This window comes from Penicillium hordei (assembly GCF_028827395.1).
Source record: "Penicillium hordei strain IBT 12815 chromosome Unknown utg000006l_segment0_segment0, whole genome shotgun sequence".
NCBI classification, from domain to species: domain Eukaryota; kingdom Fungi; phylum Ascomycota; class Eurotiomycetes; order Eurotiales; family Aspergillaceae; genus Penicillium; species Penicillium hordei.
Genome location: NW_026623147.1, coordinates 3,006,589 through 3,030,798, shown reverse-complemented (window position 1 = coordinate 3,030,798; position 24,210 = coordinate 3,006,589). Strand labels below are relative to the sequence as shown.

At 46.9% G+C, this 24,210-nt stretch overlaps 9 protein-coding genes across 9 annotated transcripts; 3 read left to right on the top strand and 6 right to left on the bottom strand.

The window, feature by feature from the left end:
• Positions 1–22: 22 nt before the first annotated feature.
• On the bottom strand, positions 23–1,389 carry N7537_011778 (uncharacterized protein; the record flags this gene model as incomplete). The annotated part of the gene is made up of 2 exons (XM_056902832.1): positions 23–399; positions 459–1,389. The coding sequence occupies 2 exons, from the start codon at positions 1,387–1,389 to the stop codon at positions 23–25; spliced, it is 1,308 nt and encodes a 435-aa protein (XP_056748119.1).
• A 404-nt stretch (positions 1,390–1,793) lies between these two features.
• Positions 1,794–4,127, top strand: N7537_011777 (Hsp70 family protein; the record flags this gene model as incomplete). The annotated part of the gene is made up of 7 exons (XM_056902831.1): positions 1,794–1,902; positions 1,988–2,502; positions 2,570–2,614; positions 2,669–2,741; positions 2,801–3,062; positions 3,116–3,218; positions 3,276–4,127. The coding sequence occupies 7 exons, from the start codon at positions 1,794–1,796 to the stop codon at positions 4,125–4,127; spliced, it is 1,959 nt and encodes a 652-aa protein (XP_056748118.1).
• A 1,814-nt stretch (positions 4,128–5,941) lies between these two features.
• On the top strand, positions 5,942–7,785 carry N7537_011776 (MDR family MFS transporter; the record flags this gene model as incomplete). Its single annotated transcript, XM_056902830.1, has 4 exons — positions 5,942–6,139; positions 6,198–7,092; positions 7,148–7,605; positions 7,669–7,785. 4 exons carry the CDS (start codon positions 5,942–5,944, stop codon positions 7,783–7,785), a joined length of 1,668 nt encoding a protein of 555 aa, XP_056748117.1.
• A 932-nt stretch (positions 7,786–8,717) lies between these two features.
• On the bottom strand, positions 8,718–9,848 carry N7537_011775 (putative mitochondrial carrier protein (Rim2); the record flags this gene model as incomplete). Its single annotated transcript, XM_056902829.1, has 3 exons — positions 8,718–8,924; positions 8,973–9,684; positions 9,736–9,848. 3 exons carry the CDS (start codon positions 9,846–9,848, stop codon positions 8,718–8,720), a joined length of 1,032 nt encoding a protein of 343 aa, XP_056748116.1.
• Positions 9,849–11,557: 1,709 nt separating this feature from the next.
• N7537_011774 (uncharacterized protein) lies at positions 11,558–12,559 on the bottom strand (the record flags this gene model as incomplete). The annotated part of the gene is made up of 1 exon (XM_056902828.1): positions 11,558–12,559. The coding sequence occupies one exon, from the start codon at positions 12,557–12,559 to the stop codon at positions 11,558–11,560; it is 1,002 nt and encodes a 333-aa protein (XP_056748115.1).
• A 226-nt stretch (positions 12,560–12,785) lies between these two features.
• N7537_011773 (uncharacterized protein) lies at positions 12,786–14,510 on the bottom strand (the record flags this gene model as incomplete). The annotated part of the gene is made up of 1 exon (XM_056902827.1): positions 12,786–14,510. One exon carries the CDS (start codon positions 14,508–14,510, stop codon positions 12,786–12,788), a length of 1,725 nt encoding a protein of 574 aa, XP_056748114.1.
• A 655-nt stretch (positions 14,511–15,165) lies between these two features.
• N7537_011772 (GMC family oxidoreductase) lies at positions 15,166–17,048 on the bottom strand (the record flags this gene model as incomplete). The annotated part of the gene is made up of 2 exons (XM_056902826.1): positions 15,166–15,246; positions 15,294–17,048. 2 exons carry the CDS (start codon positions 17,046–17,048, stop codon positions 15,166–15,168), a joined length of 1,836 nt encoding a protein of 611 aa, XP_056748113.1.
• A 652-nt stretch (positions 17,049–17,700) lies between these two features.
• N7537_011771 (catalase) lies at positions 17,701–19,492 on the top strand (the record flags this gene model as incomplete). Its single annotated transcript, XM_056902825.1, has 7 exons — positions 17,701–17,731; positions 17,782–17,911; positions 17,968–18,202; positions 18,253–18,345; positions 18,395–18,814; positions 18,866–18,950; positions 19,014–19,492. 7 exons carry the CDS (start codon positions 17,701–17,703, stop codon positions 19,490–19,492), a joined length of 1,473 nt encoding a protein of 490 aa, XP_056748112.1.
• A 778-nt stretch (positions 19,493–20,270) lies between these two features.
• On the bottom strand, positions 20,271–21,601 carry N7537_011770 (uncharacterized protein; the record flags this gene model as incomplete). Its single annotated transcript, XM_056902824.1, has 5 exons — positions 20,271–20,572; positions 20,631–20,825; positions 20,894–20,980; positions 21,037–21,490; positions 21,551–21,601. The coding sequence occupies 5 exons, from the start codon at positions 21,599–21,601 to the stop codon at positions 20,271–20,273; spliced, it is 1,089 nt and encodes a 362-aa protein (XP_056748111.1).
• Positions 21,602–24,210: the final 2,609 nt, after the last annotated feature.

Genomic DNA, 24,210 nt, shown 5'->3' with positions numbered 1-24,210 from the left:
TCAAAAGAAAAAGCCCCCTCCTTCAAATTTGTATTGTCTTCTCCTCCGCCAACGTCTCTGGAACCGCCAATCGTCGGCCCTGTTCGTCGCAGACCTTTACAAGAGCAGGAAGGACCACGATCGTATCACCAGAAACCCCATTTGTTATCCACTGGAACTTGAACGAACATGGCTGTGAGAATAACCAGATGCCGAGATCAGCTGCCGACTTGGAGATAGTGGCCAGATGCCGAAGGCGATCATCCTCTGCGAATTGCGAATTGCTGTATGGCTCAAATGCCTTGGTAAATTCCTCCGCAAATGTCATTATGTTGTCTGTGGGTAGGGTCGGCGAATGGTTGTCTGACGCGTAGAGGAAGGACGTGAGCATACGCCAAGCAAATTCGGCACGGTCCGTGGCTATGGTAATCAAGTCAGTGCGTTTTCTTTAGTGCATTTCTAGGCCGAACCAGCCTTACCATCATTGGCCATCTCGCTTCCCTGTTGCTTTGAAATTTGCGCATAACTCGGTGGAAGAAGAGAGTTTTCGGTTGCTCCGGGTTGAATAGCACGCATCAGGCTGTAAACTAGAGCATGGGTGAGAACAGCCCTTTGAGATCGGGGTCTTGAAAGCATGGTGATCAAGGAAGCAGGCAAATATGCTGAGTCGTAGTGGCTGAGACGAGCAAGAAGGTCTTGAGTCAAAGGTGGATTGGAAGCGGTGCGAGAGTAGTAGTTTTCAACATGCAGACCGGCCTGATCAAATAAGCTCTGGATTCGCATGCACACAGAGTTGTCATCTGCTGGCTGTGGAATATATGTAGACAGATCGAGGTGCTGGGACTTAAACGCGGTCGCAACTGGGGGGAGCGGCTTATCAGAGCTCGCTGTAGTAGAAGAGCCAGCGAATGTAGTGATTGTCTGTCCTGATACCTTTCCTGTATTTTTCTTAATGAAAGCAGAATCACGGTCCTGCTCCCTAGGTTTGCGAGTCTTCTTGCGGAAATAGAAGAAAAGAATGGCCAATAATAGAGCCAAGATACAACCCCCTGCAAAGGCGCCTACTATGGCACCTGCAAGAGTCCCAGAACTAAAGGTTGCATTTGATTGCGAATCTATTGGGACCACGGTTTCGTTGGTAGGTGTGTGTGATGGGCTAGCAACGCTGGAAGGCGTTCGCGATGTTGAATTACCAGCAGGCTGAGTGTGAGGCAGCGACATCAGCGATGAAGTAGTCTCCACGGATGCGCCAACATTTGTTGAGGAGTGTGGAGTAGTAGTGGTCGCGCCTGCAGCGTCACTATTCACCGAGAGGGATGAAGTAGTAGTGGTTACGCCTGCAGCATTCACCGAGAGGGATGGAGTAGTACTACTCTCCGCCTGGCTGGATTGTGTTGCGTCGGCGGCCATGATGATTAGAGGCTTGGTTGTACAAGAAACACTTATGAGTCTTTTAAAGAAAAACTCCCGGGCGAATTCATGGATATAATAGCTGCGGACAGGCTGGGGGTGGATCTACGAGCGAAATGGGGCATAGTACGAACAAGAAATTGGGGGCGGACTGAGACGCAGCTACTCTTAGTTCGTACATTAGCTGAATTAAAAATCTCGCTAAATTACGTGATGGGAGTAACATCCTTGTTAGGGGCTTGGTAGAATGAGACCCCGCGAAAAAAGAGTGATCCAAGGTCCTTTTTGTTTTATTTTGTATCGAGCGCTCGCTCGCTCACAAAACAAGTCTGTGCATTGCCCCCCCCCCCAATACAAATATATACAGCCTGCTGTCTTAATACTAAACTTAGCTTAGAAGAAAAATGGCTGAAAAGGAGGTCGTGGTGCTGAAAGCCCAAGCATCAGATGATGCTTGGGGTGCGTGGACACCGGATATTGTAGTTGGGATAGATTTTGGGATGACTTATACTGGTATGTCGCACTCGATCATATTGGTGAAAGTTATCTGTTTGTTCATTTCCATGTCACAATATTCTAATATGTCCTTCTTTTACAGGGGTTGCGTATTCCTGTGCACCAGAATGGCTTCCCCCGAAAACCATTCAACGTTGGCCGGGAAAGTTGCCAGGCGAGCTTTCCAACAAAGTTCCCACGTGCATTGAGTATGATAATGAGTCAGGCTTGATCAGGAATTGGGGGTTCAAGTGTGACCAAGAAGATGCAAACGCTGACATCAAGGAATTTTTTAAATTACATCTTGCACCTCACTATCACGATGACTTACCGGGGAGCCCGAGTCGACAGGATGCTCAGCGCTGGTTTCAAGATTACATCCAATGCATCTACCAACACGTGGTCTCTCATTTCAACACCACAATTCCTCATTTCAGCTCACGTCAGGTTGAATTCCTTTTCAGTGTGCCGACTACATGGAAGGATGTACGCATGGTGGAAGAAACACGCCGACTCCTCCAGCGCGCAATCAATTCGAAAACACCAAATCATCACGTCTCTGTTGGTCTAACCGAGGCTGAGGCGGCTGCAGTTTATGCTGGAAATGAACATTACCAGGTAAGGAGGGGAAAGAAAGTGATATTTATTTGAAATTTTTCGCTGACAGGATCAAACTGCCATCTAGCTGGATGACACCATTCTTATCTGTGATGCAGGCGGAGGAACAACTGTAATGTGGCTTTTATACTATACTATTTATAGCAGCATACTAACCCATCCCTAGGATGTTAATGTCCTCAAACTCATTTCTTCGCGAGGAGAGCCGACTAGACTCGAGCAATTGGGCCACGTGGAAGGTACTTGTCAATTTCAACACGTGGGAAGGCTTGATAGGAATCATGCTAATAGGTATTAGGTCAGCCAATTGGGTCGGTATTCATCGACAGAAAGATGCATCGACTAATATGCCAGCGGCTGGAGAGGATCAGTGAGCATCTTAGCATTCCACCAAGTGAGGCCGCGTGGAAAATGACTTCAGGCCGCTTTCAGAGACTCAAGTGTACATATGGTACTGAATCTACATTGACTCCGTGGTTGAAGCTTGACGTACCATGTTTAGAGTCCGACTCGGACTTCTCCGAAGCCTCGGTATACGAGGGTCAAATGCTTATTGCATGGTAAACTTTGAGTTTGACGATGTTTCAGAAACGCACTGCTTATATAGATATAGGGATGACTTGAAATCGTGTTTCGACGCCAAGATCGATGAAATGTCTGTTCTTTTGGATGGACATATCATAAATATGTTGACTAAGTACCCCGACGACCATATTGTATGTATTTTAACTTCAAATAGGGGAATATCTGACTAACTTGTCATGACATATTAGAAATATACCATTCTTTCTGGCGGGTTTGGCAGCTCTCCATATGTGAGACAATGCCTCGTGGATAGGTATAGCAATGCAAGCGGTCAGAATCATCCAAACGCGGTGGGAATGCAAATATTGGTCGCAGATGAGCCGTATGTCAATACAATTCTTGAGAGATTGACCGCATCGTATGAAAGAGCTGACACATATTTGAACTGGCAAAGGCAGCTTGTTGTTGTCCACGGTCTAGTTCTTGATCGGATACAACAAATCAAACGAGGAGTAGTCACGTTTGGATCTCGATGCTCTCCAATGAGCTATGGTATTATATGTGATAAGATATACAATCCAGAAAAGCATGTTGGGGAACGTGTCCGGCTTGATCCGAGAGACAAGAAAACCTATGTTATCGATCAAATCGACTGGCTTGTCATTCAGGTAAGACAACGCAGTTTCAACTTACTTTTCAAAATTGACTTTCATTTCTTCGGATCTCAGGGTGCTCCCATTCCTTATACGGGAATAACCAAGCCATTTCAATTGAAGACAAACATTGGACAAGAAACTGAGCCGTGGAGAGTCAGCATTGTCATGTCACCTTTCCCCCTGGACAAGCTACCACAAAACATGTGCCAAAATGGCGTGCAGAGAGTTTGTGACCTCGATATTTCCACCGAAAATGTCACTAAGAAGCTAAAGAATCGACACTGGTATAGCATGGGGCCATCATTTTGGCGAACATCATTTGATGTCAAGGTAGTGGTCGGGCCCGCCGACCTCTCATTTCAATTATGGTCAAAGGACAAGAGAATACGGAGTAACACGCACGAGCCTATCGCTGTGAAATGGATGCCAGCCGGGGAGCTTTGATTGTAGAAGAGACTTGTATTTTCTCAGTAACAATGCCTATGTGCTATTGTTTTGGTTTCAATGTTTGTATATAAATCCACGGCGTCGACGTCATCGTCGACGACGACTAGAAGCAAGGGCCGGATCAGATCTGTACTCGATACAAGCATAGGCAAAACACAGAAGCAAGCAAGGAACGAGACATACGTTTTCGAGGGTGAAGAAGCAGCACTACCGAGTACCCCATCATCATCAGCGCCGGCAGCATCAGCCTGTGAGTATCAGCAATCAGTGCTATCCCGCACCAGTGGGAACGTACGCAGGGCTAGGAAGCACAGCACGGCCGGCAAGGAGAACGCTATCTTCAAGAACAACACGACAACACATACGCCTGGCCCTCGAGGTAACAATAAGCGCACACTCGATGACCAGGTAAACCTTACAATGTCGGCCCCGTCCGTGAAGTTCACTAATAGAGCAGGTATCTAGGAGGAGAGGAGGACCCGCTAATTCACCAAGAAGTATACCGAAGGACAGACCACTTCTAATGAATAATATACTATTCACTATCATTTAATACAATACCTACCGATCGAGACGTCGTTATGGCAGACTTCCTAGCAAAGCTAGAAGTCATAGAGGCAGACCTTATTGCCGTATAAGAACCTTAGGAGAACCTATACAACGACACGATATACTACCTACTAAGATAGATATATGAATTGCTCTTCCCGCCTAGCGCAGAGATAGGGAGTAGGGCAAGAGTGTATATATATATCTCTAAGAGAACTGGTACTAACTAGATATACTATATATAACGTATTTCACATGCGAGTGGTCCACACAAGCGAGTGGTCCACGCCAAAACACAGTAAAAGCGATAAACTTGTCACTTTTATCTCGACAACCAACACATTTATTTGGTTTTTTTACTTGCCGATAGTAATCGATAAGAATCTTTAGTATCATATATCATTTTAGATGATTCAAGACTTTAGGTTTCCTATTGTTTCAAAAAATACTAAAAAATACACCGCTAAATCCTATAAATATGAATATCTTAATCACTAGGCCCTAAACAGGAACCGAGGTTTTTGTTATGGTCTAGTGGTAAAATAGGCTGTATTTTTCCCACATATAGTAATAAATGGGGCTAACACAGTCACGTGATTGACATATGGTTGAATCCAAGTGGATTATATAATATACTTGTACCTTTCCAAGGTTCGTCCAGCCCGCGTTCTGACTGTAATCTAGTGCACGGGCCCATTTCTCTGATCGTTCTATCGCGTGCCCAGAGGGGCTACCAATGGTCGTCTTTCTTTCCACGCTTGCAGTCTTGGACCTCATGTCCAACCTGGCCGCACGTGTTGCATTTTCCATTGCTTGTCGGGGACGTCGAAAGCCCCTGAGTGGTCTTGTTATCTCTCAATCTGCTCTTTCTTTGGATGTTGTTCAGCGGCGTATGGTGTTTTTCTTGATCATGTGTTTTCTTTTTGGGTATCTCAAGTCTTCGCCGAAGGGGGGCAATATTTTCGAATTCTCGATTAATAGTGGTGGCATTGTAACACTAGAATCGCCCTCGACCGTCGAATTCCCTATTAAATCCCTCTGGAGAAGTAAGTTAATTTGAACATGTAGCTTTGCCACGTTGCTCTTTTATGAACGGCTAGGGAACTCCCGAGAGCAAGGATGCACAATTCGGAACAGGCGACTTTATTTTCTTTGAGGATTATGAGTCGCCGGTCCGACGCATTTTGCAATCCATGCATTTGTCTATTTACCAGAGGATTTCTACACCACTCGATTTAACGCGATTTCTACGGATCTTGAACATGTCTTTGTCTCCAGATGAGATCAGAGCTACCAAGTCAGAAGATGCTAGCAGTACTACCCAACCCCAACATGAGAACAGTATCGAGGAACCAGAGGGAAACCCAACGGCGATGCACGGCTTCAAGCTCTGGGCTATTTTCATCGGTATATGCTTCGGTGCTTTCCTGATGTCCTTGGATATCTTCATTATTGCAACAGTACTATTATCATCCCCTTCCTGTCCCAGAAAATCGGATCATCTGACGCCATGGATAGGCCATTCCATCCATCACGTCCGACTTCAAGGATACGTCGCAGCTTGCCTGGTATCCGGCCGCCTATTCACTCACGACATGCGCATTGACTCCGCTGGCAGGAAAGCTAAGCGTAACCTTTCCCCTACGCTGGATCTATATTATATTCTTTTCTATCTTTATGGTCGGAAGCCTTATCTGTGGCTTTGCTCCGAATAGCAACAGCTTTATTGTGGGTCGTGCAGTCGCAGGTATCGGGGCGTCCGGTGTCGCGAGTGGTGGGTTTATTATTGTTCTTACGGTTGCTTCGGATAAAGCGAAGCCGCTCCTCATGGGTATCTGTAGCAGTTGCTTTGCTATGGGTCTAATCCTAGCACCCGTTGTAGGAGGTGCTTTCACGCAAAAGGCAACGTGGCGGTGGTGTTTCTGGGTCAACCTTCCTCCGGGTGCTGTGACATTAGTCGCAATGATTTTGTTCTTTAAACCCCCATCTGTTCAGCGCGATCGGACAGCTCTCCAGCGGATTAAGAATCTCGATCTTATTGGATGTGCAATCTTTATTCCCGCTATCTTTATGCTGCTTCTCGTTATGATGTGGGGTGGCACGGAAAAGCCTTGGGGATCGGCAACAATCATCGGTCTCTTTGTGGGGTCAGGTGTGACGCTCATACTGTTCGTTAGCTGGGAGTACTTTAAGGGCGATGACGCTATGATACCGGGGAACCTAATTATTAGACGAAACGTTGCCTTTAGTGTCTTCTTTTCCTTCTGTCATTTCGGGTCTCTTGGTATCCTGAACTACTATCTTCCGGAGTGGTTCCAAGCCGTGGAAGGCGTAAGTCCACTAGAGAGTGGTACGCGGGTTCTAGCTTCAGTTCTCGCCCAGATCGTGGGAACACTATCTTCTGGTATTCTGGGTAAGCCTAATACTCGGATTTCACCTGAAAGGTCTCAGAGGCTAAAACGAAATAGCGCGGAAACTCAACTTCTATAACCCATGGCTCTTTGCTGGACCTCTCTTTATGTGCACTGCGGCAGCGTTGTACACCCAGTTCACGCCTTTTGATACACCACCCAGCCATTGGATCGGTTTCCAAGTCATCCAGGGTCTCGGGGTTGGTATGGCCCAGCAAATGCCCTCTCTCATAGTCCAACTAGCAGTCCATGATAAAGCGGAGCTTATGCCCGCTGCGGTCTCTCTCAATCTATTCTTCCAATATCTGGGTGCCACCGTCACACAAGTTATCGGAGGCATCGTGTTCCGTTCAATTTTGGGTAAAACCTTGGACAACCATGGTCTGAGCGCTACACAGATAGCGTTATTATCTGCCGCTGGAACTGCCAATATCCGTGGAATCACCAATGCGAACTTCCCCAGACTGTTGCGTCCAGTTTTGGAGTCTTATAACAAAGCTATTACTTCCACATTTGTGAGTGGCCCTTCCCGAGGCGAGGGTGTAGAAGGATTTTAGCTGACTGATGGACATCTATAGTTTGTTGCAGTTGGTACGACAGCCGCAGCCTTCTGTTTTGCTTTCGGGGTTAAGTGGACGAGAATCCATGCTGTAAAGAGTACTGATCCTGAAGCGGAAGAGGTTGAACAGAAGTAGGACCCTGGCAAGCCTGCTTTACGAGTCCCGGGGGTAACAGTAAGCCATTATCTGTGTACAGCAAGTAGAGAAGTGTTCGATGCTGAGATCGATGAAGTGGGGAGGAGGTCTCTGGTATACAAATTCTAGAAGCGAGTTTTGTGATAGCGTGGCAAATTTGAACATTCAAAAGATGGATGTACAAGGATTGTGTATTCTTCAAAAGGTTTACATTATAAATCGAAGGCCACATGTGCATTTGAATGTTCGAGCCTAACAATTGTGGGGACAAATATTCTCTACCGCATAATTTATCATTCATAAACCTTGGACTGGGTATACGGTAGAATTCTGCTCTAGGAACTTCTAGTGCTGCATGTCCTAGGTTATTCGGATATCCCTTCATCTATCAATTCCCCGATCACAACCTCCAAGCCCGGTGTAGGAGTCCAGCCCTACTTCGCGAAAATTAAGCCCTATAGACGCTGGCACTAAGATGCAAACACAATCGGCTTGTTCGACGTAACACCCGAAGACTTCACTGGTCCACTCGAGTCGCGACGGCGGATTTGAAACCCCCAGATCCCATGCTCTACGCGAGTAATCTCAGCGATCCAAACACAATTCATCACGTTGCAATGTATGTCGGGGAGGGGGAAATGGTAGAGGCATATGGTGTAGGGACACCAGTGATAATCACGCCTGCTCGCTTCAGCGAAAAGTACCGGGGAGAAGAGCGGTTCTGAACACAATGAAGGATGTATTAGAATGAATAAGATGGAATTTTCTAAAGTAGCGCAACCCCTTGGGGCTGTGAAAGATGAGATTATGTAATTGAGATGAGCCACGCCAAATATAATACAGGAATATGATACAAGAATGTCTAATGATCTCCCTCCCAGAAAAAGAAAAAGAACCACATCTATCGGTAGTGTACAGGGTTGTGCTTTGACCTAAGCACCGGTAACTCTCAGCACAAATTCATACACGCCAAGCGTGATGATAGCTGAGGGCAAAGAACGGAGCATGTGAGGAGCGAGGCCTCCATACAAGCCCGCCATACCTTCTTCTTTAGCGATGGTACGGAAGCATTGTACTAGGCCTGTGTATTTGGGCTGGCCATGTTCCACAGGTGCCTGGCGCAACCGTGTTCGGATAACCTAAGAATGTAAGTTTGAGACCATAATAATTGCCCTGGAGTGGCATACCTCATGAGGATATGTGATTAGACCTGCCACTAGCTTAGCGGAAGACGCGGCACCACTAGTACTAACCCAATGGAAAACTTCGTTCCAGAAGGGAGTCCGTGGTCCCTCGGTGGCTTCTAATGACCGATTGAGCCGAGTTTTCAACTGTTCATAGAGCACCAAGTGTAGAGCCGTTTCAATCGAGCCCAGATAGCTTGCGCTCAATCCTCTGTAAAAGCCGCCTAGCCCCTCAGTTCGCATCACTTGTCTGATGCAATCAATGCTATTGCGATATCGACGAGTCGAAGCACCACCGGTGTTTGTTTGTGATTTGTCAAGTTGTAATCGTGTTTTGACAAGCCATATTGGATTCGTTGCTGTAGAAGTTGCGAGACCTGCGCAGATTGCGGCTTGAGCGTGGACCATAGCGGAGTCTTCCGTGTGTCCCATGAGTTGAGCTCCAACACGTTTGCAATTCCCGTATACGTAAAACTTAATCGCGGTCGCCGGAACTACACCCGCCATGCTTGGACCGAGGCCCCGGAAGAAAGCTCGCCACCCTTCAGCACGATAGATGGAGTTGATAATGCGGAGAGTTTTATGATTTGATCGTTGAAGAGGCTGTGAGGAGCCATCGGTGCCCCTATTTTGTGGTTGGTAAAAATCGGACTGAAGACGTGTTCGTAAGACATCAAGAGGCGAGGTCACTATCGCAGTAGCCATTCCACCGCTCCTAGATAGATGTCAGAAGAATCAAAGATGATAGTAGCTGGAGAAGACATACGCGCCAGCAAGAAGGTGCACCCAAGAACTGACAGCCTTCTTTGTCGTGATAACAGGGATACTCTGTTCCTCTCCTTCTGTAGGACCATACCGAGCCTGAGTTTTACCCTCCATATTTGCGTAGTATTTCGATGAAGATTGAGATCGCGAAGGGCGAGTCTGGACACTTTTTTTCGGCGATATGCTTTTCCGTCATTCAGGATTTGGGATCACGTGCATGACCTTATCATCACGTGGTTTTTCCTCCTATCACATCACATCTATTGTAATCCCAACAATTCCCCGGGGCCAACCTTGGAGGCCTCAGAATATACACCTACTAGGTGAGCCAAAAAAATCATCATCACGTCGTCCCATTTTCGCTGCGGCTGTATGTATAGGAATTCTACATACACCCCCTTCAGATAAATGGTGGCCTTCGTGCCAGAAGTGGTAGGTCAGCAGACCGCCCTAGCAGTGGGATTGTAGGCCGATGGATATTGCCCTTAATTTCGCTCTGTAGGAACGACTATTCCAATAGTTATAGCCGCACCAGTGCAAAGCGTTCAATTCGGTCTATGCTTTTTGCAATGCGATTGTTCTCATTGCAGCACTCTGTCTTGTTTTTTTCGAGCGAGAATTGTGAACGACGATCAGAGTGTATTCAAGTTGTTGAAAAAGGGATGCAATAGCTGGGAATCATTGGTTAATATAATTCCACGACAAAGTCAGCACGTGGCGTCGTCTGCAGCTTGTACCACCGCCTAATGCATCGGCGCGAGATATCCGAACCCGCTGAGCGCCCTTGGGGGGGGGGGGTTATTTTTTTATTTTTTCAACAACTCAGAATAGATCTTCCCAAACAGTGATATTGATGGAGTATGGGGACGATTCTTTGATGTTCTTAAGCCGATCTCGCCTAGCTTAAATAATCTAAATTCATCATCATTATATCCCAGCTACGGCGGTTATACGCCCCTCAGATAATTCAACGTGAGTCTCCCTATGGATGACAACCGTGAGACATCAAATTTAATGGACATGCAATTATTAAAATTTCTATATCCATTCTCGTACATCTTAAATTACCTACACGTAGGTATGTATCAGCGATAAAAGCGGCCCCGAGTCTGAATCCGTGTCAATATTGTCCCATTTCGAGTAGTCAATTGGAGCCATCATGGTGGCTTTGGCCAGTATGAGAACTCGGTCAACCTGGTGATTGATTGATTCTTCGCAAACGGAAATGGGTAGCTGTGGTAGCTGTTGAGTATTGTTGATGAATGAAATGTGATTGGTGGAGAGGGGGAAGTGGAATCTAAAATTCTAGAAACATGTGGAGATAAGATAAGAAACACGTGACTGGATTCGACGCCAAGGTTACGAGACCGCTCAGCTTTTTAAGACGGTTTTTCTGCCTTGGGCGGATAGGACCTCTGCTTCTCACCTACTTCTGGCCTTCCCATCTCTCGGCTGGTACGCTCAATACAACCTATGGTTTCTTTCCCACTTTACGATTCTCATCAGTAGCAAGCTGGACCGCGGGGTGAGAATAGACGAAAGAAATAGAGAGTACACAACGTGGAGGGAGAGACTACGGAGGCTGCTATACTTCAATAAGATGGACATTGCCAGGTGATCTATTAAAGGCCGCACCGCATAATTTCAGGAGCTCTTGAGACAACGCCTGCCAACTTCAGATAGATGATGTTCTTAGGTCAATCGCACGAATGGTGCCGCTGCAAATCTGGGGTCTTCATTCTTAGGTTCTCTTCGTAATTCCTATGCTAGTTAGGCTCCTCTCAACGCGTCAACCCCATTGTTGTTTGAACTTTGAGATGTTTTCACATAATCATACAAGAATTTGGGCCGAATGGGACTTTATCGCCAGATTTGAAAGTCTCTGTGGCCTCCTTGGTATCCATCAAGTCATCCCAGTAGATATGGTGTATGAAACCGCATCTCATCTTCTCAAATACATCTGCCATGATTCTGAGGCACTCGGGATCCGCTTCTGCCAACGCAAACACAGTAAGTGATACGCGTTTCTGCTCTGTCAATTCGGAATTCCCTTCATAGATTTGCACCCATATTGGATTCCTGCACTTCTTCAAACTGTCTTCAATTCCCATGAACAACAGATAGCAGCTTGCGAGGACAGCTATGTAGTTCAGACTTGATAAAGGCCTCATTTCACCACAAATGTCACTTATGAAGTCGAGCCTGAGTACACTTAAGTGCCGTATAAGGTCAAACTCGCCTTCGGCATGTGCGTTGCTCCAATTTCTAACCGTATAGACCTCTGATGCAGTTGATCGAAGAGCCTTCATGACTTCAGCGGTATGAGGATCCTTTGACTGGGATGGCAACTTAGATGAGGCTGCGATGATGTCCTCATCACTCCATCCACGAGATCTGGCACGTTTAACGAGGTCAGTATCGTCCAAAGTAACTTTTCCGGTCACTCGGTCTCTCCTTCGTTTGACCTCAGCGAGCCGGATAAAAGCTAGTCCCGTAGAGAGAGGGAGCTCTTCGTCCGGGATTCGAGCCAGGGCCCAGTTTGCACGATTAAAGACCTGCAGTAATGTCCTTTCCTTGTAAAACCGATTGCCAGTCGGGTCTAACAGGTCGTGCAAGTCCGTTGCGTTTCGGACATACCGTCTTTTTGGTGCTCGGCTCCGGAAGAGGTCGCTACGAGAGCGTTGTTCGCCAACCAAACCCTCGAAAGCCTCCACAAAATGGGAGGTTGGTGCCTTTCCATCCACAAACACTGTGTTCTGGAACAATTCCACAACGGAGTTCCACAGCCCTACAGGATGCGAAAGAAGGCCCTTCTGGACCAGCATATTGTGTAAATGAATGATGCACGTGGGCTCAGGGACGCAATCCCAAATACGCAGAGCCATGCCGTGTGTCAACTCGAGCGCCTCTGAAAGGCCCGCACCACAGAGAAATGGACAATATTCCCACAGACCGTTGCTGTTGGAGTTTGAAAAACGCGATGGCGGGATGTCCGTCAAGCCGTACATGTATTTGCTCTCCCCAAGCCAGTTGATCAAGTCCAGACGGAATTCAATCATGAATTCTTTGAGTGATTTGTTCCGACTTATCTCCATGAAGCGTAGCATCCTTGTCAAACAACTGAGAAAGAATGTCCACTGAGCTGCAGAATCCCTTGCCAAATCTTTTGTTCTCGCGATCCATGAAAAGATCTACATCCCTTCGAGGCCGAAAGTCTTTGGCAGCTGGCTTCAAGACATGGCCGGTTAAAACACTGACCGACCAGCCACGAGAAACTGCGAGGGAGTCTATGATGCACTGTAGTTCGAAAACATGATGTGGAAGAACTTTTGACTTGATATCGGTCCCAGGCTTCTGAACCGCGAGGTGAGTTATGTCGCCAGCGAAGTCATTGATGCCAAACAACCGTCGATGTTTATTCCAGGGGCCGGTTCTGGACCAGTCAACCGTCTCAAGGGGAATGTTTTGTCCGCTCATTGTCCGACGTTGAACAACAATTGATGAAAAAACATTGACTAAGTCGTACAGCCAATTAATGGTAAAGGATCGGCGCCATCTTAACCGTTGGCCTTTGCTCGCTCGTAAGAGGTTGAGGTATGGGTCCCAATCTTGGATACTCTTGAGCATGGGTTTGGTAGGCTTACCGCTGCGCGTTTTTTGATAGTCGATGATGAAGTCGAAGAGATCCTGATAGGTGTATATCAAAAATTCTTCTTTCACATCAATATCGGATCGCGGGGACGTTTGGTCAAGAGTTCCATCTGGATTGAATCGATTGATTGACAGACCGAACGTACCATTGGCCTTATCAGGATCTCCACGTGTGATGGTCTGTATGACAGTATCGAAAGAATCATGTCCAGGAAACTCAACAAAGATCTGCAACTGAGCATCCTTGATCATTCCGATGGCAACTTTGCATAGACTTGAAGCAACGGAGGTATTCATGCCTTGATAGGCTACACTGTACCAGGCGCCCTGCAATTCATGGCGAAGCCGTACTAGCTGCTGGGTGATTGAATAAACAGCCATCAAATAATCGGTGATCATGCCAGTTTCATCTTCAATGATGCGATAACTCTCCAGGGGAATTTCCTGTGGATCTGAACCAGAGGTACTCTCCACTGCCTGCTCTTTCGACTTCGGTTTTTGTCCCCGCTTATTTTTCTTTCCCTTCTTGTTGAGCTTTTGTTTCGCACGCCTCGCTTTCTGGCGAATGGGAGCCTCAGGGGTGCCGGCGTCCTCGCCGCCATCGTCAGGATCCGCATCCACATCCACCTCACCCCCGCCTTCCGTTTGGCCGTCCAGGCTCAACATCGAGAATTTGTTGGCAAAAATAACTTGCTCCTCATCTTCATAGAATGTGTCAGATGTGTCAGATGAGCCTTCCTTTACCTTCTGCCACGCCTTCCCTCCAAGAAGATCGAAAGCCTCCGACAGGCCGTCTATCCAATGTTGATGTGATGCATTGCTCTTTTGGATTTCTGGATCTGGATCAGAAGCGGTGCTTTGGAGATAAAAGTGCTGCGTTCTTTTTCTAGCATCGATGACTGATTCAAATAGCCGGAAAATGGTCGTCGGAATCAGGTCAATATGCCTCGCGATGAGCTGCGCGAGTGACTTCAGCATTGACAGGGAGATCGCCGCGGTGAAAATTGAGCCCTCCGTGCTGTTAGACGGAAACCTCTTAGTGATATGAGCTGATGCATGGATGATCCAGTAGACGAGATATCTCTCGTCCCGTTTGTACTTCAGATATGTGTTGAGGTCGGCCATGGTTGGATGGTATCAGAGACCAAGTAGCGTGACAAGGCCTTGAGTGAAAGCAGGTACACAATAGCTTGCGGAATTGTTTGGTCCACAAGATAGCGTGACAATCAGATTCACAACGGAGAGAAGTCGCCGCAACTTTTTGATCGACGCGCGCACTGCAAATTATTATATGCTAATCTTCCTCTACGTGGATTTTCATCAAGTCACAACAGGCCATCATAGTGGTAAATAGTGTTCAGAAGCAGAGTCCCGAATCATGCACGATATATCACAACGCCAACATCACATTGTCAACTAGCCTGGATATGTGGTCTACGTTACCATCGAATACATAAGCAATATTTGTTCACTCCCATGCTCCAATTCCCCTTGAGTTACCTGTGTTTTTCATCCAGATTGTCGTATATTGCTACTCTGTATCTAATATCCTGAGACCATCCACTATACCATTTGATACTACTCCTCATTCCGTTTATGCAGGTACAATCCGATTATTAACAAGAATCGATGTTACAAGAAGAAGATAGTACTGAGCATGTATTTGAATAAACTAAAGACCATAAAATGAGAAGAGAGAAGAGACTGTGTCGACCAAAACATTTTACATGTGCGCAGGTACCAATAACATCACACAGAGCCCGAGACAATCTGTAACAGATCAAAGTTTGCTGGAGACAAGGTAGGGAATGTTCTTAGCCTCATATAGATCCTTGTGTTCGGATTTGATGATATCCGCACCCTAGTTATGCGTTAGTTTTGTTATAGGAGCTCGTGGATTTCACTAACCTTCTCGCCAATCATGTAGACTGAATTTTGAATACGGCAATCAGGAATCACTGGGATGACAGAAGCATCTGCAATTCTGAGGTTGCGCACTCCATGAACTCGCAGCTTTGAGTCAACAACACCCTGGTGGATGCTCTTCGAGAGACGTGCGGTACCACATGGATCTGTAAAGTAATTCGTTAAGACTTGTTTCGAGAAATCGGAAGGAATAATCTTACGGAAGCCAGTCTGACTGCGGTCGAGAACAGCCCGGTTCATATCATCATCGGAATCAAGGGGCATCTTCCAGGGGTACTCCGAAATAACAATGTCCTTGAACCCAGCACCCTTGGTCAAAAGATCGTATGTCCAGCGCACACCCTCCCGCATGGCCAGAATATCCAAGTCATTGCCAAAGAAGTTGAGGTTGATATTCGGCTGGACCTGTGCATTTGAGTTATTCAGGGTAACTTCACCCTCGGAAAGGGGTCGCAGCAGATCAACAATGACAGTCATGTGATTGCCCTTCTCGGGCATGGGGTAATGCCACTGGAATGCGGAGCTGAACAGGCCGACGAAGTCCAACTCGAAGTGAGGTTGTCCTGCTGGGCCGAAAGGATCCAGTCCCCCGTTAGCAGCCTTGGCCTCGTGGTAGGCAGGATACTTCTCCAGACGTTCGTCAATTCGAGGGAATCCAACAAGTTCCAAGAATCCAGAGCTGGCGGGTCCAGTCTTGTCCTTTTGGTAAGTGGACAATGCCTTGTCATTGAGAGGACCGGCGCGGAGGATATGGTTATCCAGGCTGTACCCTTCCTTGACCTCAAGAACAAAAGGCACAATTGGGTGGTCCAAAAGGTGCTGGCCGACGTGAGGGGACTCCACAATGGGGGTAATCCCGTGTTTGGCCAGTTCTCCTGCTGGGCCGACTCCACTGAGCATGAGAAGCTTAGGAGTCTCAAAGACACCCTGAGACAAAATGACTTCTCGGCTGGCGTAGATGCTGATCTCGTGATCGAGGGTATCGCTTTTCACAGTAACACCGGAGCAGACGCGGGTGGCAGGGTCGATGAGCAGCTTCTTCGAGTGAACGCCGTAGAGGATTGTCACGTTAGGCTTGTTCTTAAGGTAGAGGAAGCTACCCTGGCGCTCGCCGCGGTGGATGGTATCAACACAGTGGGTGAGACCCTTCATCTCACCGGAGTAGATGTCCTCGGTCAGAGGCTCACCCTTGGAAACCCAGGCCTCAGTTAGCGCATCACGGAACGGCTTCATTTCCGGAACCAAGTCGGCATGAGAGATCTGCAGAGGGCCTCCGGTTCCAATCTTGCTTAGCTCAGCCGGATACAGCTTTTCGTCGTCATGGTAGGTGGCGCATTTGCGGAGGTACTCCACACAGGAGTCCCAGTTCCAATCGCGGCCACCGAAGGCCTCCCAGTCGTCAAAGGTAGGCTTCGATCCAGGAATCCAGGTGAAGTAGTTGGCGCACGAACTGCCACCAAGGGTCTTTCCGCGGGTGTTGGGCTTTTCAACCCTCTCATAATCATCGCGCTTGATCATGGTTGTCTTGTAAGACCAGTCGTACTTGCTTCCACGAAGGGTAAATGCCTTCGACGGGGTGGTGATTTGCTCGATCTGGTCAGGGTTTGGGATACCGGCTTCGACAACCAGAATGCGGACGTCTGGGTTCTCAGCAAGACGACCAGCAATTGCATTGCCAGCGGTACCACCGCCAACAATGATAAAGTCGTACTCAGAACCGTTCGAAACGAAAGCCATAGTTTGAGATTGGCTGTTCTTGATAATAGGAGAATAGTTTGAGACTGAGGTTTATTCAAGGGCTGTGAGACTGCGAGATTGTGTTTGTGTGTGTTGAATAGAAACACACGGGGCATCCCTTCGATTTTATATTCCACTCTTCATAGCGAGAATTTTTCCAAACCATCCTGCCGCTCTTCCGAGTTACTAGGAAAATCTTGGCTATTGGTAGGGCTGATGGAAGGGTGGCTTGCATGTAAACGTGCATGGAGGTGAAGAAAGGTGTTCTAGAAGGAATGGAAGCTCCAAGAGTGACGTTTTCAACCCCTCATGAGGGGAAACCCCTCCCCGCACGAGGGAGTCAGATCCTCTAGCCAATCAGAGTCGCGGTAAATGTTATCGGAGACGGCCAGAACTCGGCCTTGGCTCGGCGGTCTTTGCCGCCCGATCGGCATGAGCTTTTCAAAAACGCCCGTTCAACTTTGTGTCTCAAGCCCCTCACGTCAAAATGTAACGGACGGGTTTTGGAGACGGATTTGGGGTTTCCCTCATGAGGGGCTTGACTCCTCTCTGAGGGTCAACCTGATAAAAGGAAGGCTGTTTCTCACAAGATGGACCATTTATTGCATCCAGAATACCAATTGAAGTCGAATTCCCCAGACAAACAATTCCAATGACGAACCATACTTTTACGTTGGCAGAAGGTATGATACCAAATATATTAAAACAATGTTCCCACTCTGACACCAGACAGGCCAGCCAATTGCAGACCCATCTGTCAGCACCACATTGCCTACTTTTGGTGGCGGCGGCCTCACGACACTGGGTGACACGCTTCTCATTGAGACACTTTCGCATTTCAATCGCGAGCGTATCCCCGAAAGGTATGGTACCATTGAATTTGATACTTGGAAGGGAAATATATCCTAATGCTACACAGAGTGGTTCATGCTAAAGCTGCGGGCGCGTGGGGAGAATTTGAGGTTACAAATGACATTTCTTCCCTCACGTCAGCCAAATTCCTCAATGGTGTTGGAAAGAAAACCCCTGTTTTATTCCGTTTGAGCACTACTGGTGGTGAAAAGGGTAGCGCAGACACTGTCCGGGATGTGCGAGGCTTTTCGGTCAAGTTCTTCACAGAGGAAGGTAATCATGATATTGTAGGGAACCACATTGTAAGTGTTCACCCTCGACTCTTAGATTTTATATTCTAATGTCCCCGAAGCCAGTGTTTTTTGTTCGCGACCCTGTTAGGTTTCCTTCTCTCAACAGAAGTCATAAGAGACATCCTGCCACCAACCGGCCAGATTGGACCATGGTGAGTGCCAATTGAAGGTTTCATATTTCGGATGAAGCTAACCATTTAGTTCTGGGATTTCCACGCCAACCAACCGGAAAGTGTTCATGCTTTGATGCACCTTTTTGGCAATCGGGGCATTCCTGATTCCATCCGTCGAGTGACAGGCTTCGGTGTACATACCTTCAAGATGGTGTCGGCTGATGGTGGCTTCCGCTACTGCAAGTTCCACTTCCGTCCGACCCAGAGTATCACACACTTCTCTGGCCAGGAAGGTACTCGCATGGCTGGCGCAAACGCCGACTTCCATAACCAGGATTTGTGGGATGCCATTGCTCGGGGAGATTTGCCAGCCTGGAAACTTTACGTGCAGGTTATGGAGCCTGAGCAGGCTGAAAACTACGGCCGTGCTCTATTTGATATCACCAAAGTTTGGCCCCACAAGGAGTTCCCCCTCATCGAAGTTGGTCAAATGACTCTCAACAAGAATGTGGGTGGCTCTTTATCTTAGACACGAAGCAAGTGCTAACAACAACCCTAGCCCGAGAACTATTTTGCCGAGATCGAGCAAGCCGCATTCTCGCCTTCTAACATGGTGCCCGGCATTACAATGACACCTGATCCTAGTAAGCACACACTAATATTGTCGTTAGAGTGGGATAGGGCACTAACAAGTTTTGTCTGTACAGTGTTGCAGGCGCGCATGTTCGCTTACCCCGACGCTCAGCGATACCGTCTGGGAGTGAACTACACACAGCTTCCTCCAAACCGTGCAATCTGCCCTGTATACGCGCCATTCGAGCGCGACGGGATGGGAACTGTGACCCGAAACTATGGTGGTGACCCAAACTATGTAAGGAGTTCGCTGGGCACTGGTATCCCCAGCCAGACTGTTTCCGACGTACGACACACTGAGCGCATCTTGCGCAACGCTGTTCTTGGCCAGAATGAGATTCTAGTTGATGACGAGGATTTCCTTCAGCCACGGGAGCTGTGGAACAGGGTCTTTGATGAGGCCGAGCGAAGGCAGTGGGTGTCAAATGTGTCGGAGACTTTGGAGGACGTGCCTGATCAGCTCAAGGATGCTGTGACTGCCATGTTCAGCAAGGTCGATCCCCGTATTGGTCAATTGTTGGAAGCGAAGGCCAAGAACAGTTCGCGCCTTTAGCTGTTTGATTCTTTAAATTTTGGACCTTGTTCCGTTACATGGATAGATTATATTATATAGATCATGCTACTAGACGCCTTAACATACTTTCTTACCATCCCACCACCAAAATACTTACATTCTATGACTCTCTCCAACACATAACATGACACATACGACCATAGGGTGTGGAAAACAGGGCTTCCCGTCCGCTCAGCCGTACTTAAGCCACACGCCGGTGAGTTAGTAGTTGGGTGGGTGACCACCAGCGAATCCTCACTGTTGTATGTTTTTGTTTTTATATATCATTGTACAATGACGTGCAAAAGCGTAGGTAGGTAGCTCTTCTTATTTATTATAGATGTGCAGCTGTTGTGTTGTTTCGTAATGCAGGTGGTAAAATTATAGGGTGGACGTGTTGATAAAAAGTGACAAGCCACTTTATTTTTATTTTCCCTTAGGATAATCAACATGTGCGAGGTGCAGGTGGTGGCCAGGGATGCCAAAGTGTCCGGGTCTCCTCTGGTCATCCCCAAGTATCGCATCCATGTCATTCTCGGATATGCGAAAGACCCACTTAAAGTCGATGCGATCAGTCGAACATTATCGACCATGCGAATCTGAACCCCTACAGTTTGTTGTATCTATAGAAAATGAACTGCAATGTTCACACGACATGGCAAGTTGTCTTTGAACTTATCTTAGTCCCCAATGTGAGTTCCAAATATCACGGTCGATGTATAAAGTTGAGAATAAATGGGATACCCCTAGAAGCAAGTAGTACTATGAAATTTTTAAACTAGTCAAAGGTAGTCCGGTGTCTACATGTATTGTCACCACTAGCAGGCTGACTTGCATCAACGCGAGTCACTTCGAACTCTTGACGAACATGTACAACGCTCAAGGGCGACATAGGCACATCATCATCGGCGGATGCTTCGATATCCCCGACAGACTGCGACAGATCTTGGCTATGTCCGTGATTTGACTTTTTCAGAATCGGCTCGTTTGTATCTTTGTAAGCGGCCCTCGCGGATGAACTCTGATTCTGTGAGGCGACGAAGAGCTGCCGGAGGGAGGCGACACAGGAGACAATAATAGCTACCGAGTGAAGATAAGTATCAGGAAAATGACACGGTAAGAAGTAGTCACAACATACCAACGTCCACCTCAACAAAGCTCCAGAAACATAGCCAGTCGATATTCATCTGACCGTCATAGGTCATCCCGACGGCCACTCGGAGTATAGCGGTGACCATAATGAAGATAGTTGCAGAGAAAATGCTGAGGAGGATGAGCTTTTTGCGGAGCGAGATTCGTGTTTTCCATAACGCAAGGAAGGGAATAGATAGGACTAAAACATAGAATATTGATAGGTTAAAGGGCAAGCTTAATTTTCCAGTATATTTCAAATGAACTTACTCATCAAGTCCGTGATAACATCCCCAGCACAGTTGGCCCAGAACATGCGATTCTCATAATGGACGTGATGAGGCTGGGGACATTCAGCTGCAGAGTTCAGTGTCAGGGCAAATTAATCCCAATTTGAGTTCGCTTGTTCTTACTGACGATATAGTCCTGCTCTCCGAAACTGCACTTGTATTCGACATTGGCCACCGATGCAATGTAGACACTCGCTGTACAGAAAAGGACCACGAACCACCAGATACGGAGAGACTTGACCTTAGCACTGATTCGGTAGAAGAGTGCCATGAATGAGAATTTGACACACCACAGCGCCGAGTAAAATAATATCTCAAATGGAGCATTAAAGCGCATGAATGTAATGTACCTCGGAAGGAATTCAAGGGTAAATGGCTTTGTGCCAGCGCTGATTGCGTATAACTCGTAAAGAATCTTCCCCTGGACTTGCCAAATGAATGCAGCTGTGAGTATAATGACCCATGCGAGGACAACGAGGAAATCATCTAGGAATAGTCGACGGAATGAAGTAATTTGAGCATAGACACGAAATACAACAAATATGAAAGACATGCCCGTGAGAGCCCAGACGACGCCCTATTAGTATACGGTTAGTTATGCATCCAAAACATTTTCCTCATTATGCTGGATACCCACCAAGAACACTGACTCGGGAACTCTGCTGCGTTGGTCGTCAAAATCTGCCATTGTTAATACAGATTCGGTATAGAAATTCTAGCTAGAATATCAAGCGACAAGATGGGAGAAATATATCGACAGTAAAACTATATCGCCGAGAGTTTAGACGTATTATTCTTTGTTGATCTCTTGCTAGTGCCGGTCTGGCCACCCTCCACATGATTTCCGCCGAGCTTATTTCTATTGGCGCAGCCAAAGGGCATATTGATTAAGTTCTTTGAGGATATAAATTTGGATACCCCGAGGCATGTGTAGTTTACTCAAAAGGAAGGAACTCGGACTTCAATATTAACGCCACCATCGTTAACGCTATAAACATCATGACCCCGTCCAACAACTATGGTTGCACTCAACTCCCTAGGATAATTTAATTAGTGGATATTTGTTTCCATGGAAAGGAGGTGAAATATGAAGATGTTTCATATAAGACAGAGTCCAGGTATCTTGGCCTCCCGGAATATCCGACATCCAACTTGATCTCCGCTAAGCAGGGTGCAGCGACTATCCCACCTGGGAAGCAGCCCACTTCTTATCAATGTGGTGGCTCAATCAACCGGATGTGGACCGAAAAATATAACCGCAATGATTGCACAACTAACCGAGGGTCCAAGGGTATCAAAGAAACCACGTTCCTGCCAGGCCGCTCCACACCTCCATGAGACAAAGAAGGGAAATTCTCATGGAGCTCGGACCCTAACGAAATGATGTTGAACCTTGATAAAATTGGGATATTTTGGTGAAGCTAAATTCTTCATGTATTCATTCGCCAATTCAACCATGCGTCCACAACCATGGAGATTCCCCACTCTTTCAGGTGATGGCGCCTCAACTGCATCTTGCTTGTCCCCGTTGTTGAGTGGCGTACATCGGCTTTGCAGCAAACTACCCATTGCGTTCTGGGAGAATTTGAGGCGCAGTATTGCCAAAGAGCTGCGGGAGATGTGATTCTAGAAGGGGCGCGATCAGAAGTACCAAGGTCTTTCAGCGGTAACTAAAATCATCTGAACAGCAATTTACCGGATCCGGCGTAATAGCCAGACACAAATCAGTCACCGAACAGATATACATATTTAGAGATAAATACAAAACATTTGCGTAGAAACCCCAATGACATGATATTAGATGTGGTCCAGCCATCACACCATCCGTTCCTTTCATCGAGATACCGTAGGATACTGTCAAACCCCAATATGTACCTTTATTGGGCGATTACATTCCAATGGAAGGCGCACGGGGGGTGCGACAATAGAAATAATTCTTTGAGCGCATAAAGGCATGGACAGTTTTCAACCGAAGGCGTAGTCTTAAGCGAGATATATCAGCTTGGGTGCACCACAATGGAAGCCAGGACCGAAAAATTCCAATGCGGCAAGGAAAGTATATTATCCAGATTCCACAACCTCGCTGAGATCTTCCTCGAACTGTTACTGTTCCTTCTCTTCGTCTTGCGGAGACGGCAATTTCGTCATGAGATGGATTCCCGACCCCAGGAACTCCTAGTGCCACCTTATATAATATCGAACCTTAAAATTAACTCCAAATACGTAGATTGGGGAATGTGAAAATTCTTATCGGGTGTCAAGTCTGGGTCTCTCCCTCTCTCCCTCTTATTTCTGGGAGGAATAAAAGTGGGAGGAATAGAAATGAGCTCATAAATTTGGAGCATTTCCAAGGCCAGACTGCCAAACCATAGTTCCCCTAAGGGGTATAACTCAATAGGAGGAATGAGGTTGAAAGAGGCGCCTGTGGTCGGTAATACTCCGTGGACAGATCTGGAAGGTGGGGACCCATGGAACCACATAATGGGGCATGCCCCACTTCGAGCTGATATTTCAAACCTGCATCACTAATTAGTTAACTATGTTGTAGTTATGTGAAAGTTCTATATTCTTCATGTTCTTTTTTCTTCTTCCTTTCACTTTTTCATTTTCCAGAGGACTAGATTTTATGGAAACTCCCATTTGATCAAAACACCCGGATTTCCGAGGTTCCAAGATTTGCAATGAATAACGCCGCAATATACAGCCGCAAGATAAAATGTTGACCGCCCACACAGGCAGCTACCTGTTGACTATCAGCGCCACCTCAGCCTACCTGGCAATCATCTGTATGGATTGACACAAGATAAAGCCACATCCACCAGCCCTAGCTCTAACGATGAGCGTATATCTAGGTGGGGGTAGGCTCGATGCGAAAACCTTGGAAGATATAGAGATTTGACTCATGGAACCTTCGGACCGAGCCTGATAGTTCCAATTCCCCAAGTTTGGGTTATTAGTCAGCGCAAAAAAAAAAAAAGAAAAGAAAAGAAAAGAACAAAGGTTGAGATGAGTAAGACCATATCTAATTATTGACCGAATGTCAGATGGATATGGTGGGAACCCAGCGAAAGTGAAAAGCCCCTTGTGCAAGCCATGGCAAGCCATGCGTGTACTGGAATATGGCAAATAGGCTCGAATCAACAACCGTCTATTTAATATAATACACCTGGTAGGCATTTGTTACGAAAGGACCTCCGAGTGATTGGACCCGTGGAGGGAGCCTGTGTTACGCGTTAACTTTTATCTGCCCAGGTGTGTTGCGACCTTGGACCATCTGAACGTATTGCAATGTGGAAG